We start from the raw sequence: 17,249 nt of genomic DNA, 5'->3' as shown, positions 1-17,249 counted from the left end.
GAAGTCAGTGCTACGGGGGGGTGAAGTTGTATATCTTTTCTCTGCTTGTAACTCACATTGTGTTTCAAACTGGGGGGGCGGGGGGGAAGGCTCCCTTCTGAGTGAGCTCTGCCAAGCAGTGCTGCCGTTTCACAGTCACCTACGGGACAGAACAGCACTTTTCCCCCAAGCTGGAGAGGAAAAAATGTAGACCAGCCATCTTCTGTGTGCTGTTGCTACCCAGTGAGTCAACGCCCACTTGTTTTCTGATCTAACCTTTAAAAAAACGATCCCAAAACATAACGTAAATGTTAACTTAAAAATAAAACCAAAGTGGTTTTTAATCAACCACTTCCATGCATTTCTGCCGAACGGAAAGACGTTGGCTCTGGTCCAGGCCGGCCCGCAGCCCGGCCGCCGCGGTGATGTGCCTGGACGGAGCCTCCCTCTCATCTTCTGAGAGATGGATTTTAGGGACTGAGGTGCTTTTGGAAAATAGCAGGTCACAGAACTGAAGAAGGCAGTTTATATGTTTTTTAAAAATTAAGCTTTTCTGTTGGTGATGAAATCATGAACAATAGGCATGAGCGAGAATTTTGAATGCAGCACCTTTCGCTTAACACAATTGGAACCTGGGGATTGCTGTGGGGCAGGTCCTCTGGAGGGTTCTGGAAAGTGCTGTTTCCGAGACGGACGGCAGCTCACCTGGGGCCTGATCGACGTGGACCCAGCCCCTGTGCTCGCCAAGGCTCTCAGCGGCGCTGTGTCTAGTTTAGAAACAAATTCTAGACATTCACTTTGTTACCCAAGTGCCAGCTTCAGGGGGTGCGTCCTGCCTGCCTGAATCCCCCCGAATTCCGCGGGAAGCCACGGGAGTGGCCATGTTGTGAGGCTGGGGGAAGCCACCTGTTGGCACGTGCTCAGGACCACGTGGCCCACAGCTGAGTCAGGTGAACACATGCTCATCTTTCCCAGTCTGCTGTGAACAATACTTCCTTCAACGCCGTTGGGGGAGAAATCCATTGAGTTGCTGAATTCTGCTGTCAGAGTTGGCCTTGGACCCGGACACGGTTGCCTAGGCTCAGGGACCTTGCAGGGATCACGGCTACTCCCCCAGGAAGAACTGGGGACGTGAGAGGGGAACAGGGATGGCTAGAGCTCTCACAGCGTGTCTTGACAGGAAGTGGATGCTGCAGCAGGAGCATCTGTGTGAGAAGTCCCATCAGGAACTAACATGAAACAGCTGGCTTCTTGTCTGCACGCTCGGCCCCCTACCACAACTGGAAAATATTCATTCTTTGGAATTATAGCTGCCAGATTTAATCGCTCTGTGTGCGAACAAGTCCAGCTTCTCGTTGCAAATCTCTGTGTGTGTGTGTGTGTGTGTGTGTGTGTGTGTGTGTGTGTGTCCATGTGGATGGCGAAGGCTTAAAATGAGCAATAAAACATTGAATTCAGAAAGCACCGAGGAAGGAGAGCGATGCTGACAGTCGGCCGTGTGCTGGGGAGGCAGCATTCCAAGGCAGAGCTGTAGGGACTGCTGAGGGGCTGCAGTCGACCGGCGGGACTCTGATCAACAGCAAGGGGTGGAGTGTGTGCTGGGGGGGGGGAGGCTGGAGAGTGGGAGCTGGGGGGACCACAGCTGAGGCGGCTCGGGCTCAGATATAAGGGGGTCGTCGCAGCAGGCCTGTGCACAGGGGCCAGAATTCCCTCCGTACTCACGTTGACTTTTCCTGAAGCAGCGCCAGGTCTGCTCAAGGAGAAGTGGAAGTGGATCCGGAGTCCCCACTCCCCTGGCCCCCGGCCCTGCCCACTCCCCCTTCTCTCCATCTTGGAGCTTCCTCCCTCAGCGAGGTGGGGGAGGGGGGGAGGACCTCCCACTGCCCCTGCAGGCCAGGGCTCCTGGCCCCACACCAAACACTCCAGGGCGGAACTCCCATTGGGCCCAGCCCCCTTCCCTTTTCTTTTTCACCCTGAACTCTCTCATTTTTGTGTCCCTGGTAACTTCATCCTTTCGATGCCCAGGTGTCATCCCTCCCAAGTGGCATATCTACATGTTAACAAACGTTAACCAAATCTGCTGAGACTCACCCAGCAGACGAATGACTGAGCGTGAGACCTTCGGGCTGCAGGAAAGGCCTTATTCAGCTACACCCATCTTCTTGGGCCTCCCCACGGCCCCCCACTGCACAGCGTCCTCTCATCTGCCGGGAGCTCTGGCCGGAGCCCAGCACGCACACAGCCCGCCTGGTGGTCCGCAGACCGGTGTCTCCACTGTGACGCCTAACTGTGTCCTCTTCCTGGGCTGAGAGTTTGGGGAGCCCCCCACCCCCACCCCCAAGGGAACCAGCTCTGCAGCCCGCTGACCCGCATTCCCGGGGCCCTGCTCCTGGTCCCCAAATACTGTCAAATCCTTGGCGGACCAGCCTGGGAACGACTTCCGCCTGAGTCCCAATAACACCCTTTTTCTCTGCAGGGTTAGCACACAGCAGACTCCTTCCTCATTGCTTTCCCCCCACGTTCCCCAAACTTCTAGCTGCTGCTTGGAGAACGCCTGGCTTCCCACTGAGTACCGGAAGCCCAGCCCGGGTTTTCCTGTGCCCTGAGGGCTTTTCTTTTCTTTTCTCTCTTTGTGACTAACTTAAATTAATATTAACTTCTCACCACACCAAAGTCTGTGTATGTGCACTGTAATTAAAAACTCCTAGAGCTCTGGCCATCCTGGGCTCCGAGACACTGACATCGCTGGTCTGAAGTGGACCCAGCAGTCTGTGCATGTGTGTGTGTGTGTGTGTGTGTGTGTGTGTGTGTGTGTGCGCTCCGGGTGACTCTCTTGTGCGTCTGTGGCTGAAACTCGGGCTGAGAGTTCGTCAAAGGGGCGAGTGTATCTGGGGCCAAGCAGTGTTCTCCGCGGGTGGATTCTTCCCAGGAGACAGCATGTCTGGGAATACTTGGGGTTGTCACCATGGGCCGCTAGTAGGTAGAGGTGAAGCACGCTGTAGATGTTCTAGAATGCACAGGACAGTCCCCACCCCCACCCCTACCCCGCAATATTGCAAAGGTTGATCCCTCCCTCGACATCCACGATGCTGAGGAAGCCTGCGCCCCGGAAAGTGAGAGGACCCTGTCTTCTGGCACCTTCCCCCCGGCCCCGCCCTGCTGCCGGTTCTGCCCTGGCTGGAGGCCTGGAGGCCAAGGTTACTCCCTTTGCACACCCCTGAGTCGCCACCCGCCCCTCCCCCAGCTGCCCTCCCAGTGCACTGCTGCAGACAGGAGAGAGGAACGGTCCCCTCCACTCAGGTACCTGCCCAGACAGCATAACCACGGCCCTGTCTGCTCAGATCAGCGAAGGAGGAATTTTATTTTCCATATTGCCCGAAATGTAAACCTTCTAGCTACGCATTTTAAAGGTCAAATTAGATTTTTGTCGTCTTAAGGCCAGAAAACCAGTTGCATTGAAGTGGAGAAAATTGAGGGCTTTGCTTTTTGGTCTACTTTTCATTATAGAATTCAATTCAGTCCTTAGGAGAAAATATGGACGCTAAGAACGGACGCCTGTAGCTAATGATAGGCAGTCACTCTCATCAGCCGTCCTGTCTCTACCTGAGTCTTTTTCTCGTTTCGCAGTAAGACCACACAGCGCGGTGGGGCCGGGATTGGGGTGAGGGTCGGAAGCGTGTGGCAGTAAACACAGCAGGGAAGGCGTCTGTCCAGGCGTGGTTCTTGCCCTTCGGCCTCGGCCGGGCGGCAGTGTTGCTCGGTGCTCCTGGGCACACGTGGCATCTGTCCAGCTCCTCTCACGCCGGCGACCGTGGCATCCTCGGTGCCAGCCCTTGTGCTCCCCAGCGTGAAGGGAAACAGGCCTTTCTGTGTATCTTAGGCTTCGGTGGCGATGGAACACACACTTGCCCTCCGTTTAATTCGCCTCCCGTCATTGGGAGAGTCGTTGAATTGTGGCGCTGTGTGTACTGCGGTAGATAAATAAATGGAGGGGAGGGGAGTATTGGGTGAAACAGGTCCTGGAATCAGACCTGTGTCGCAGAAAAGACGCTGTGACAACAAGCGAACGTGGCGAGTGTTGACAGAAGCATGGATGATGAGTAGAGACTCCACTTTAAAACTGTGTGGCTGAGCCCTGCTGGTGTGGCTCAATGGTTGAGGGTCGACCTATGAACCAGGAGGTCACTGTTCAACTCCCAGTCAGGGCACATGCCCGGGTTTCGGGCTCAGTCCCCAGCAGGGGATGTGCAGGAGGCAGCCAATCAGTGATTCTTCTCTCATCATTGATGTTTCTATCTCGCTCTCTCCCTCCCTTTCTCTCTCTGAAATCAATTTAAAAAAAAAAAAAAAACACAGTTAAAAAAGATATAAAACCATGTGACAGAAACAGTAAGTATTCCTAGTGTCTCCACCAGGACCAGAGTGGTGTGTGTCCAGCAAGAAAGCGATGCTTTTCTCAGCCCTCTCCCACAAGGATGTTGGTCATGGGATCGCAGCAGAAGAGCTGAGGGTAGGAACCTTTGTAGCCACTGGGCAGTGTTATGTGATCATTTGACATCAGCCGTGTGTCACATGATTTCTAGGTTATTGCGCGCACCTTAAGCCAAGCATGTCATGAAGACAAAAATCAAGATTTTGCATTATATTTTTATGGTACTTTTTGAAGACATTTAATAAAAAGTCTCTATGTCCTTTTGCTCTGGACGTGAATACAATCTTCCCATCGATCAAAACCTGTATAAACCGGACTTTCCTTCTCGTCCAGTGATCTTCCTAAGTGCACACCTGCCTGTGATCGGTACAAAGTACTGTGCAACGGAAATTAACCAGGCCCGTGCCTTCTCCCCACACCCGGGATTCGCGACGTGCCTGCATCTCAGAAGCACGCACCGTTCGGAAATGAACATACACCTGCAAAGGATATCGAGAGGCAGTAGCAGAAGAGGCTCATAAATATATTTATGCCCAAATAGCGCCATTGCCTTACTCTGCACCAGCCCCATAAACAGAAGCGGGCTCCAGGCCCACGCTGAAGCTGTGGGCGGGGAAAATCGCACCCCACGGAGGAGCTCACGGTGCCTGTGCCTTTGCGTCTAGGCGAGCCCCTGAGGTGCCGTGTATTTCCGATCTTGCCTCGTTGGTGAAAGTGTCGTTCTAAATAGGTGCCGCTCGCTTTCGGGAGGCGAAAGCTTCTCGTTTCCTATTTCCTTTCCTCCCCGAGGTCTTTCTCTGGGTTGGATGTTTCCCCGGGGCCCTGCAAGGACTCCGTGAATCACTCAGCGTGAAGGAAGAGCAGATTGACAAACACAAAAACTCCGGAACCAGCCTGTTCAGTCTCGGCCTCGTCCCCGGGAAACCAGCCTGAATAGCACCTCGTATTAAGAGCCTTTCTGAGCCTCACATGTGATTACCGCCAGGCGTCCTGCCGGCTGCACACGTAGCCTGGGAAGTCGCTTCCCGTTCAGCGCAGCCTTCCTTGCAGAATAATAGACACACACACACACACACACACACACACACACACACACACACACCCCTCAGAGCTGGAGAGCAAGAGGTTGGTTCTAATTTCAGCTTGAAATCGGAAAAGATTTCTGAACCTTTTCAGCACATGAAGGCTACCAATCAAACAGCTTGGTAACATGCTCCTTGAGTAAGCATTGTTCGTTTCACTATAGAATGGAAATATAAAAGGGAATTGAGCAAATTGTTCTATCTTCACAATCCCAGAGTACGTATTATTTGTGTCTTTTTAATTTTGTAGTATAATCCATTGTCACTGGAAAATAAGACAAGTTTGTTCTTATATAATAGTATAAGTACAAAATACATTATTAATTTCGCAATTTCTGAATGGACCTTGGAGCTTATTTCCGTTTATTAGATGGGTACAGAGTGAGACCAAGGCATCGTTTGGGGCAATTTGTAGCTAGGACAGCAGCAAATCATAAGACTATATCAAACACCCGAAGTTACTCTAATAAAATTCCTTGTAAGTATGTCATGTTATTTTTCCAGTGACTGTAAACCTTTGGTTCTCAGTAGGCCAGTGGCTTCTAACAAAAGTCACAAGTTCAAGGCTTATCAACCACTTACCTGGAGGCATGAGGTGTGGAGCTAGAACAGCGTTTCAATCCCATCGCCACATATTCTAGCTCTGAAGATGGTTGAGTTTCTTAACGTCTACTCGGCTACAAAACAGGAGTGTTGCTGTCACTTTTAGGGCTTTTGTGAAGATTCAGGTACGAGATACACATTCCTTAGATTATTCCAGAAAATCTCCAGCCTGCGCATGAGAGAAGTCCCATCTAGGTCGGTTTCTTCACTTCCAGATAAGCATTTAGTGAATTTCTTTCCCTCTAACCCAGGACACTGGGAAGGCCGGCTCCTTCTCCGCTCTCTGTCTATTCAGCATGCTATGGGTCCCAGCCTGGAGATATGGACGTGTCGTCACCACTTTCTGCTGCTTACTGCTCTGTGATGAGAGAAATAAGGCAAAGGGACCTGGGTTCCGAGTGGCCACTGCTGCCACCAGCCCAGCCCTCCTTCCCCTGGCCTGTCTCCCATGCCTTCTCTCTATCTCCTCCTCCCCTTCCTTCATTCATCCTTCCAGTAGATAGATGAATATGTGACCAGCTGGTGCCTCTCAGATGTTGGAATCACAGGGAGCCTCAGAGCCCATTCATTCCCAGAGTCCCCAGTCTGTGGGTGCGGGGCCCAGGGATATGCATACAGTGGGGACCATCACCTGGAGAACATTGCTCACTGACTGAGGGATGGGAGAGATCTCTTGCCTAAAAAACATACCAGGTCCTATGGGAGCAGACAGACAGGCTGTGGAGCATGCGTGGGGGAGGGCCAGGCAGCCCTGGCTGTTACCTCGGGCCCGGAGTGACCAGTGCTGAGAGATCCCTGCAGAGAGAAACTTGCTTTCTCTCCCATAGAAGTAGTTTTAGGGTTTTTTGTTTTTCTGAAGGGGGTGGTGGTAACTCATACCATTTTTGTAGCTATGGAAACCGAGACCAGAAAGTGGCTTCCCTTGAATAGTGATCACCATAGAAAGAAACAAATCTAAGAAGTAATTAGCAAAGCTAAGAAATCCTGTTAAGCAAAACCACATGTAAAATTCCACATGGAGGTGTATGAGGACTACGATTTTCCTGCTGAACATGTGGAATTCATAGAATTCACAGGGCTTTGCAGCTCCTAGAAATTGTAAGGAGAAAAGGGGATCCCTGTGTTTGTTTCTCAATCAGCGTGTCTGTTTTGAGGGGCTCCCGTGTTTCCCGCGTGTTGGGAGTTGGTCCTGGTGCGACACCTGCGTGTGTCTCATCTCAGAAGCGCACCTCAGACAGCGTGATGAAATGTTCATTAGCTGTGCTGCCAGTCATCGTAGGATGCCAATAAAAGCATGCAGACTGGGAGGTGCTAACATGAACAGAACATATTACCTCCGATAAAAAGATAGAAATCAAACAGGCCGCCTGATTGGCAGGGAGTGCATTCGAGAGCGCCGTGTGCAGGCACCTGTCACAGTGTTGGGCCGCCGTCCTCCTGCCCTGGGAATGGAGAGCCTCCGGGTTGCTGCGTCTGTGCCCGGGGAATGGGTCAGCGGAACCCTCACTGGCTTGGCCCTGGGCCCTAGAACGTGTGGCAATACCTGAGGAGATGGCCTGGACAGGGCACCCTGGCACTGGGCACCCCCACCGTGTATGGGGAGCTTGTCTGCCCCCCGCCTGGAAGGGAAGTCCTGTCACTCCAGGGAGAGGACTAGGTGCCTGAACCTGTGGGCAGTGCTCCCTCCTCAGCTCCAGTCTCCTCTCCCAAACCGCCCCCCCAACATACACACAGGGCGGCCCCTGGGCGCTGCAAGGTGCCAGGAGCCCAGCGGGCGTCCCTCTGGGCGCGCACAGTGCTCACCCTGGCGCAGTGGTGAGGAGGAGCCCCGTCGGGGGGTGCAGTGTGAGGGAAATAGTTCTTTACACGGGACCCTTGCGGTAGAGTATCGCTCACCTGCGTGCTGTGTGTAGAACGTGGAGGCCAGAAGGCGGAGGCAGCAGCAGGGTCCCCAGCCCCTCGCCCAGCAGCGAGCACAGCCTCTTCCCTCGATGGCGGACGGGCCTTCCTCGGCCTGCGGGCCTCTGGGCTCTGGGCTCCTCGCTGTCTCCTTCCAGAAGCGCTGCTGGCTCTGCTCTGCTTGGCAGCTGCGGGTTAAGGAAGCTCCAGCCCGAAGCTCTTCCTCCACAACGAGGTTCTGAAGCAAAACTGTGGAGATGAGATGAGATGGGCCAGGCCCGCGGCAGACACCCCAAGGCCCACGCCCCGAGGTGGGAGGGGCCCCTCTGAACCCCAGCATCTAACCCCGGCTGTTGCTGCACATGGATGTCTTCCCATGCCCTTTGAGATTCTGCGTTTGTGCCTCAGTGTCCCCAGCTGGCTCTGCTCACCAGCTCAGCAGCATGTGGCTGCTCCTGTCCCAGCGCCTTCCTCTCGGAAGAGCCGAGACCTGCCACGGCCACCCCGGCTGCCAACCGAAACAGCCCGTCCCTCGGGTCTCGGTCCGGGTTCTAGAAGCCGCCTCCGCGGGGCAGGAAAGGGTCGCTCCATCCTGCTGAAGTGCCTTTCCGATTCTTTTTACTATTGTTGTTATGAGTCCTCTACAGAAAGGAATCGAGACAGTGGGAACGTTCTTAGAAAATGACACTTTATCTCCGTGATTAACTATACAATAAACCGTAAAGGCTGTGCCATGGTAATCTCCTTCTCCTCGCACCTTACTGCTTTGATAATAAAAGCTTTTTTATGGCAACGGAATAAAACGTTACTGCCCAGAGGGTTTAGGGAAAGCGAGGAGGCGTGTTTTGGAAGGTAAAGGGCGCATCGGAAGCCCGGGAGGTCGGCGTGGCTTTAGGGGGGCTCAGTGCAGGCTGACGTCGGTGACCTCGGGGACTGCACCCGACCCCGGAGAGCCCTTGCAGTGGCCGGCGGACAGCAGGGGGCGAGTTCTGTGTGTCCGCCCGGTTCCGGCGACCGCTGCGGGAAGCAGAAATGTTCAACACGCAGAGTCACGGGTGATTAGGAGAGAGAGAGCACAGATTTCAATAATTTATTGCCGTCTCGATTTGAGAACAGAATCATTAACTACCTGCTTTGATTCGAAGCCAAACCCTGTGTGGTTCGGTGACTATCGGTGCACTTTTATTCATAAGTTTGTGTCTCAAATGATCAGATTCCGTCAGAGACAAAAAATTATATAAATCGTTGCATAAGCGTGATTTATGTGCAAGCACTACAGTATAGCAATTAAGGAGAAGTTTCATTATTGATGCCACAGGAAAATGAATATGCTTTCTTCCCTTACATTCATCACGATCAGGCAATTTTTGTCGAGCAGCTCACAATAGTCTAAGATCGTACAGCTTTTAAGCACTCGGAGTTTCCCCGAAGATGCGATGATTAAACAGAGGCCTGAAGGGGTGCTCGGGCTTAATGAGAGGAAGCAGGCAGGGCTGGGAGGAGCATCTGTGTGCCGAGGGCCTGCGGGGAGCAGCGAGCAGAGCGCCTGCCCTCCGGGACGCTCACATGAGATCACCCAGCAAGGCCTTGGCGCTCTGTTCAACGTGCCTGGGACGCAGCAAGCGGCCGGGATGTGCTAGCCAAGACCAGCCCTCGTTTTGAGGTCACTGAGGGCGGACATGGCTACACAGGTGTACCCCGAAAGCAAGCAGGTGACCTTTGTGCCTCCCTGTGGGCACGTGGTTGGTGACACTGTCTGTGACTTTCCTGTGACTCATCAGCTCTCAGATGGCATGCCTCTCAAAGGCTCTCCCTCCAGCCTCCATATCTGGTAACTCCGTCCCAGGGTTTTGCCCAGCATCTGGCCTTGTCCGGCCCTCGTAGCTGTCTGTCACCAGGCGGCACTGCGGCATCTCTCTGTCCGGTGCCTCTAAGATTCAGCAGGACATGCGAACGGCACTGGTGAAATTCCTCGTGCAGCCGGATGCAACACCACCAGGCCCTGTGGGCACCTGGGAGGCTCAGACAGTCTTTCCTGTGGGCCCTTCCTGTGGTCTGGCGCTCAGCTGGCTGCAGCAGCCGCCAGAGGACGGGCTGGCCTCCACGGCCCGGCCCCTGCAGCCGCCTCCCACGGCCATTCTTCCCTCCAGGCCTGCGGCCTTGAAAGCAGAGCCCAAGAAGAGGCTCAGGCGCCCCTCTTGCGGTGCCTGAGGGAGGGCCAGCGGGAGCTGTCGGGCCAGCAGCCGATCCGGGTTTGCCTGCCGATCCTGGGTTCGGACCAGGGGCCTGACTCACAGATTCCTGGCTGCCTGTATCCGCGGGAGTTTTGGACGCAGTCGCACAGAGCAGCGCTTGAATTCCTAAGACGCTGAGGGCAATGTTTTGGTGAAAGACCCAGAGGAACGGAAGCATGGTTCGGTGCCAACGCCACAGGCTTTTGCACATCCTCACGTGGGCATGAAGCAGATTAACAGTGTATTGTGTGCAGCCTCCATTCCTCCAGTGGCTGGCCCGGGAGGCCGGAGCTCACCGTTGTGTGAGGGCCCAGCTTTGTGTCCTATGCGTCAGACCTGGGGGGAGGTCTTGTGCCCCAGATGTCCATCTGACTTAACTGACAAAAACTGGCCATGACTTTGTAGCTTGCAAAGAATTTGCAGAGGCCTTTCCTGCACTCTTCTCCTCGCCCAGCACACGCAGGCTGCAGGGTCTGTGGCCTCGGGGGGGGGGGGTCAGAGCGGGTGGGGACTTTGTGAGGCTGTCTGGATACACCCAGTCTTGTACCCGGTGCATGCGTTTCCTTACATGGTGTACTCTGTGAGCTCTCAAAACCTGGAGACCAGATAGAAGCCTTGTGTTTGGTTGAGGGTCGGGGAGCCCTAATCTCTTCTTGCCATCACCGTTTTCTTCCCGCTTCTGTTTCTCACTCTTTCCCAGTAATTTCAGCAGGTCCTCTCACCCCTTCCTCTCAGCTCTCCCAAAAGAATGTAGGCTCCCCAGGGATGGTAGTAATTTTATTTTCATTCACAGCGGTATTCCCAGCCTCGCCGCCCTTGCCTGGCACTTGGTACATGGCAGGCACTCGGCAAATATTTGTTCCGCGGATGAAGGCTTTGCCAGACTCCCCCTGTTTCTAGTGCTGTCTGTGGCATATTCCTGTGCAGCCGTCCCAAACCCAGGCCACCGCTGCACACCACTGAGGAAGAGGAGGCAGGACAGGTCACCTGCAAGTCTCCGTGACCTGCCAGCCAGTAGTCCACTGGCCTCTTCCTGCGCCTGAAGGCCCAAAGCGGTTGTCCGGGACTCCTGTTCCGTGCTCAGTGGAGCAATGTTAATGTGAAGATGCTTGAAACGCTTTCCCGGGGGAATGAATGAGAAGGCATAGACTTATGTGATAGAGCATGTGGGTGGATTGACCCAGCCTGCATTTCTCAATGTGCATGGCCCTCTCCACCCCCCGCCACCCCACCCCTCGCTGCCAGAGTCTGGGAGAGTGAAGCACAGAGACCCTTGAGAACTTACAAGCCTACATGACCCATGCACCAGATTTTAAAATATGTATTATATTGTTGTGGAACTTGGGAAGTCGTAGGGCAAAAATACTCCCCAATTCAAATTCAAAGCGGCGCCATCCTGAAAGTCCGAAGGGCTTTTTCTAGACTTGCTGACGATGATTCAATCAGCAGATGTCCCCGTGTCATCCTCGGGCGCGTCCCTTCCACGTTGCCTCATTTCGGAAAAGCGGAGTGTGCCGCTGGCGTTGTCACAGGGAAATAGTTACGGTGATTTGCATTTTGTTTAATGAAAATAATCTTTCTTTTACTCCCAGTGCTTATTAAAAGTTGGTCTTTGATTAAGCATCCTTAGCTTTTGTTTGTGTTTTGTTTCCCCCCAGCATCATTGACAAGGAAGTCTCCCTGATGGCAGAAATGGACCACGTCAAAGAAGAAGCCAGTAAGTACCCCCCCGGCTGCTGGACCAGGGCCCTCCCAGCCGGAAGCTATCTGGAAGGCAGACTGACCGTGATATGGATTCCGAGTTGGGTCCTGAAATCCACACGGTTTTCCGGCTCTGGGGCTCCGTAACCTTGGGCAGTTACATCACTGAGCCCCTGGCGACCTCCAGGACCTCGTGTGCCAAGGGGCGTAGCAGCACCCACTGCATAAGCACCAGGTGTGAGCGGAGCCATTTCAAGTCCAGAGGGACTTTGGTGCGTATAATGGGCTACTCCTAGTTGTTGGATTTAAAATGACATCAATTTTCGTCTTAAACTTTAAAACATGACTTTTAAGCCTTTACAACTTACAAATCTTGCTCTACAACTTGCACAGTCCTCTTCACTTGGTCTTTTTTTTTTTTAGGTTCAACTAACTTAAGTCCAACAAATTTAATTCCCCTAAAAAAAAATAAGTCCTGAAATTTAAACGGAAATTCCTCTTCACATTTTAAAGAACATTTATGAATTTATTAATCTTAGCACATCAGGCGTCTGACCAGGCAAACTCACAAACCTAATGGGCAAAGTGCCCCCAGCTTGTCAGCAGCTCTTGTAAGATTAGCAGTTCAGACTCAGAGATGCACTCAGCGAACTTTTCTTGACCCGCTCCAGTCCCGTTCACAAACGTCGTCGAGTTGGCTGACACCTGCCGACGTGACACCTCCAAAGAAGATGAATTGCATGTTTTAAATTGAAATCACAAGTGCGATTGCCCAATGGACCAGACACTAAACAGTGAACACACTCAGACGATCGTGATCATTGCAAAACTTTGCCTAGTTTTAACACAAAATATTTGTTCCCTGGGTTTGATTTATTTTGTTCTCTTCATACTTGTCTCTAAACCTTTCCGCTGCGGTGAGGTTCCGGGACAGCCAGGAGGGCAGACTTGCCGTCTCAAATGGGCCCAGGCTCGTGGGTTGGAAATTCCAGCCGAGACAAGATTGCACAATCAGATCCAACACAAGCCCAAGTGGACACGGCGGGAGGGAGGGAGCCTCTCTTAGCATTGACTGCAGCCTGCTCTGTTCATGGGAACCCTGAGACCGTGTTTTTAAGCTGGGATTTACTTTCACAACTCCTATCTCCAGAGCATTTTAAATTCCTCATCTTTACCGAGATTTTATCTCGTGAATTAGATGAATAGCAGTCTGCCACCCCAGCCGGGTTTCAGCTAAATGCCTTTACCTTTGACGGCAATGCATCTCTTTTACCAGAATGAAGGATCGGGCCAGATCCTGCATTCTTTTTACATTTTTCTCTTCCTGGCCCGTGTCCATAAGTCGGTAGTGTCTTTATGGAAAATAGCTATCGTTATTTTTCTTACCCAGCTTTCCTAAATAATTACAAGCAAACTTCCAGGATCTAAAATAGAGCAGGTTTGATGAACTAAAACTAAATGTGGTCCAGGGTCAGGCTGTGGGATAGTTAGGCCGTCACACAACCCCTTTGACTGAGACATTGTTTTATGCTTCCACACGGGTTGGCTTCCGCGGAAAAAGTAGGTTTCCACACGAGGGGCTGTCTCCTGTGTCTCAGGTAGAGCTGACCCTCCCTTTTCCATTTCGTGTCCTATTGGTAACAACTCTGAAAGCCGACACAGACACAAATGCTCCTCCGGCACCCTAACAGGAAGCTGCTGGCACATCACTTTCTGAGAGGTTAACAAAGCACCCGCGATTTCATGCGCTCCTTCTTCTTCTCGGGACAATGTGAGGTGCCAGGACCTGAGGAACTCGAAGCCTCTCTGGAGAGCACCCCGTTTTCACAGCTCACTCGGTTGGGGAACGTTTACCGTGTGCTGCCCCGGGTGTGAGCATGTTAGTGCCTGGGACAGCCGCAGGGGAGGCCTGTGGGGGCTCCCAGGCCGCTGCCCAGAGCTGGGGAAGCCGGTTCCCAGGCACTGGAGGCAGCAGAACCGAGTTCAAATCCAAGTTGTACCCATTTACTGGCTGTGTGACCTTGAACCATTTTGTTAATGTCTCAAGCTCTGTGGTTACACATCAGAAAGGGGGGAATAAGACTAGTATCGAGGCCCAACTGGCATGGCTCAGAGGTTGAGCATCAACCTATGAACCAGGAGGTCACAGGCAGGGCACATGCCCAGGTTGTTGGCTCGGTCTCCAGTGCGGGGCATGCAGGAAGCAGCCGATCAATGATTCTCTCATCATGGATGTTTCTGTCTCTCTCTCTCTCCCTCTCCCTTCCTCTCTGAAATCAATAAAAATATATTAAAAAGAATGGTATCTATCTCAAATAGCTATTGTAAAGGTGAAATGAGAAAATCCGTGCCAGGCGCTTAGCTCTGTTAGCAAAGGGCAGCCCGGCCCCTCCTGGACGGTTGCCCGGTGCAGGTCGGGGGCCAGGCGGCACCTCAGGGGACAGGCCTGGGTCAGCCGTGTCCTCTCCACACACAGAAGCCGGGAGACTTTCTCCCCACAGGGTACCGAACCATCTACAGCCACCACCTGGAGCTTGCTTGTCTACGGCCTCGCGAGTACTTTTCATTTCCTGCACACGGCAGAAACCATATTTCCTCAGTTGTAACATAAGCTCCTAATATCCCTCATGGCACCTAACACAACACTGAGAAGGCTGTAGGCACTTCCTAATATTTGTTAAACAAACCATTGTAATTCATTCAGTGTCTGTAGGCTGCGGGACCCAATATCAGTGAACACTGAGGTAATTACAAACAGAGCAAGTATATTCTAGATGAATACATCTCGCTTTATTAATACTATTCGTAGTGAGCTTTTCTTGAATGTACGGTGCTAACCACTTCTCACGGTTACTGCGTGTGGCTTCACAGTGGCCTCGCGAGGTGTGGGGTTATCTCACGGTGCAGACGCGGGGACCCAGGCTGCCGCAGTGCGGTGGCCCCAGACTGTGTCCGTGTACCAGGGAGCGGGAGGCCCACAGGGGCAGGTTCTTGGAGGGCCACGTTGGCCAGAGATGTGGGAAGAAAACATTATATTAATAGGAACACAGACACATTGTGAAATGAAATGCAAAATCCACAAGAATTTTTTTTTCAGGAATAAAAAGGATTTCAAAGAATCTTTGTGCCTGAAGAGCTCCTTCTGCCCCAGCTCCCCGCGTCCCAGGGTTTCAAGGACACTCCCCCGCTATGGGGTTTTATTTAAGAAGCCCTCAACATGTTCCGAGGCCCAGGCAATAGGGGCAAGCTTCCAGTGTGTTTCAGGAACTTGAAGGAATGTATAAATCCTGCTGAGAAAAGGGCTTTCAGCACACCAGATGCTGTTCGCAAAGGTGCCTAAGTAATCTGAACCGAGGCCTGCGTGCGGGGGAAACCTAACGCTGTGTGAACTGTCCCCTCCACAGATGCATCAAAGGAGGGTGCTTTCAAAACACACTTGTTATTCTATTTTAAATTTTAGGATCAGTGAATTTTAGGATCCGATCTGGTTTTGTTTTAGGCTTTTTATTTCTGTGATGGATGTTTTTGAGGTGAAATAAATGCCTCCCCCCAAAGCATTTAGCTTTAGATCTCAAGTTTTAAGGCTTTCTCATCATGAAAGGCTTTGAAATGTTAATGAGACTGTATGTAAAACTCATCGCAACATTTGCTGATGCAAAATTTGCATTCCCTTGCACATCTACAAGAGTGTAAACGGAGACTTTATTGGTGACCTTGCACCTGCATTCCTATTTTAGGGCCCATTTATATCTATTTCTACAAAATCTTTTGTTTGGTGTGAATGCCCAAGTTCTACCTAATCAAAAAGAACAATTGCCCCTAATTGTCACCAGTCCCGTAAATGATCCATTAAGAAATGTCGGTCTGCTTAACTGTGTCGTCACTCAGTTCTGACCCTGTGCTAGCTGCTTGTCAAGTCTGGGCCTTCAGAATTTTTTAAGACTTTGCACGAAGAAAGGACTTTGTTTCATCTTCTCACTCAAAAAGAATTTTCCCGTGTCCCGTCCATAGGTTGAATTATACTGGCAAACAAACAATCAAAGGTACGAGTCCTAGACATTGTTGAGTGGCCGCTGTGGAAAAGGGACCTCTGTCCTCTCTGCATATTCCTTCTAAGTAACGGATTGGTTCATTCATTCAATCCATTCAGCCAACATGTGTGCCAGCCCCGAGGTGTTATGGGTACAAATAACCGCACGTGCAGTCTCTGCTGTGACGGAAGATGCCTATGGCAGAGGCCGGGCAGGTGACATTCGTTGGCCGACAGGGCAGGGAGGGACCAGGCCCAGTGAGCGCCGAGCTCCGCCCGAAAAGGGCAGCGAGTTCTCAGCTCCAGCCAGTTGCTGCCACAGGGAAATGCTCGCCAACCATGGCCAGAAATTCCAGTTATCTGAAGAGAAGCCAGAAATCAGCTCTCACACGGGCTCTCCTCGTTTTCAAATGTGGGCAGTCAGTTTGAAAAATGAACTTGTCATGTGCAGACCAAACAAAACATATGTGCTCTGTAGCCAAAAGTGAAAGTGGGCCACCTTTCCGTGTCCTCGGGTCTGACTGGGTAACCTGGGACACCGTGCGGTGATACGCTGTCTATGGTCAGACGGAAATTCCCTGCATTCCGAAAGGCCGCCAGGCCTAGACCGGCCTCTGCCCAGCTACCTGGTGTAAGCGGGAGGCGGGGGAGTCCCCGTGAACAGCTAACGCATGATTACAGTAGTTTGGCAGATGGTAAGGCTTTAGTTGTAGATTTCTTATTTTATTGACATCTCGGCATAAAGAGATAATGTTTCTCTGTCTGAAGAATGGTTTCTGATGTGCAGGGAGTCGTCTTAACTCTGGACTGCCTCTGAACTTCTTGGGCGGTTTTAAGGTGACTGTTTTTGACATTTACGAAGTAAGAGCTCTCACAGTGAGAATCACATTGTTTGGCTCTGCGTGTGTGCTGGGAATCAGGTCTAAGGAAGCAGTTGACCTTCGTTCAACCTGGAACGGGATGTGACGTGTGCATAGTATCTTAGTTAGATGGGCCTCTCCTTTCTTACAACTCAAAATGTTTGTCCAAAGGAAGGAAGGCATATCTTATGTGGCTTGAATTAGAGAGCTACAAGTCTATCTGTTGAAAGATCAGACTTCATATTAAATCTCACCCCATAGGTTTGTGCTCATTGCTTTTGAGTTTCATGATCTTTTGGGAAACACACACATGTACACACACGCACACACACACACACACACACACACAGATTATCTTGTGGGTTACTACATCTACTTGAGCCGTAGTCCATCTGACAGATGTGTGGAATGTGGTGCCGGTGAGCCCCC

General features: G+C 51.9%; 1 protein-coding gene across 8 annotated transcripts in view; it reads left to right on the top strand.

Moving 5' to 3' along the window:
• Positions 1-17,249, top strand: part of SPATS2L (spermatogenesis associated serine rich 2 like) — a 147,938-nt gene that overhangs the window by 121,250 nt on the left and 9,439 nt on the right. For all 8 annotated transcript variants that reach the window (XM_028153156.2, XM_054723409.1, XM_054723415.1 and 5 more), the window contains one exon: positions 11,888-11,946. In XM_028153156.2, the coding sequence (XP_028008957.2) occupies positions 11,888-11,946 (59 nt within the window). The remainder of the gene's footprint in view (positions 1-11,887; positions 11,947-17,249) is intronic.

Source organism: Eptesicus fuscus, chromosome 11 (genome assembly GCF_027574615.1).
Source record: "Eptesicus fuscus isolate TK198812 chromosome 11, DD_ASM_mEF_20220401, whole genome shotgun sequence".
Classification (NCBI taxonomy): Eukaryota; Metazoa; Chordata; class Mammalia; order Chiroptera; family Vespertilionidae; genus Eptesicus; species Eptesicus fuscus.
Note: the sequence above shows the minus strand (reverse complement) of the source record. Positions and strands in the feature narration are given on the sequence as shown.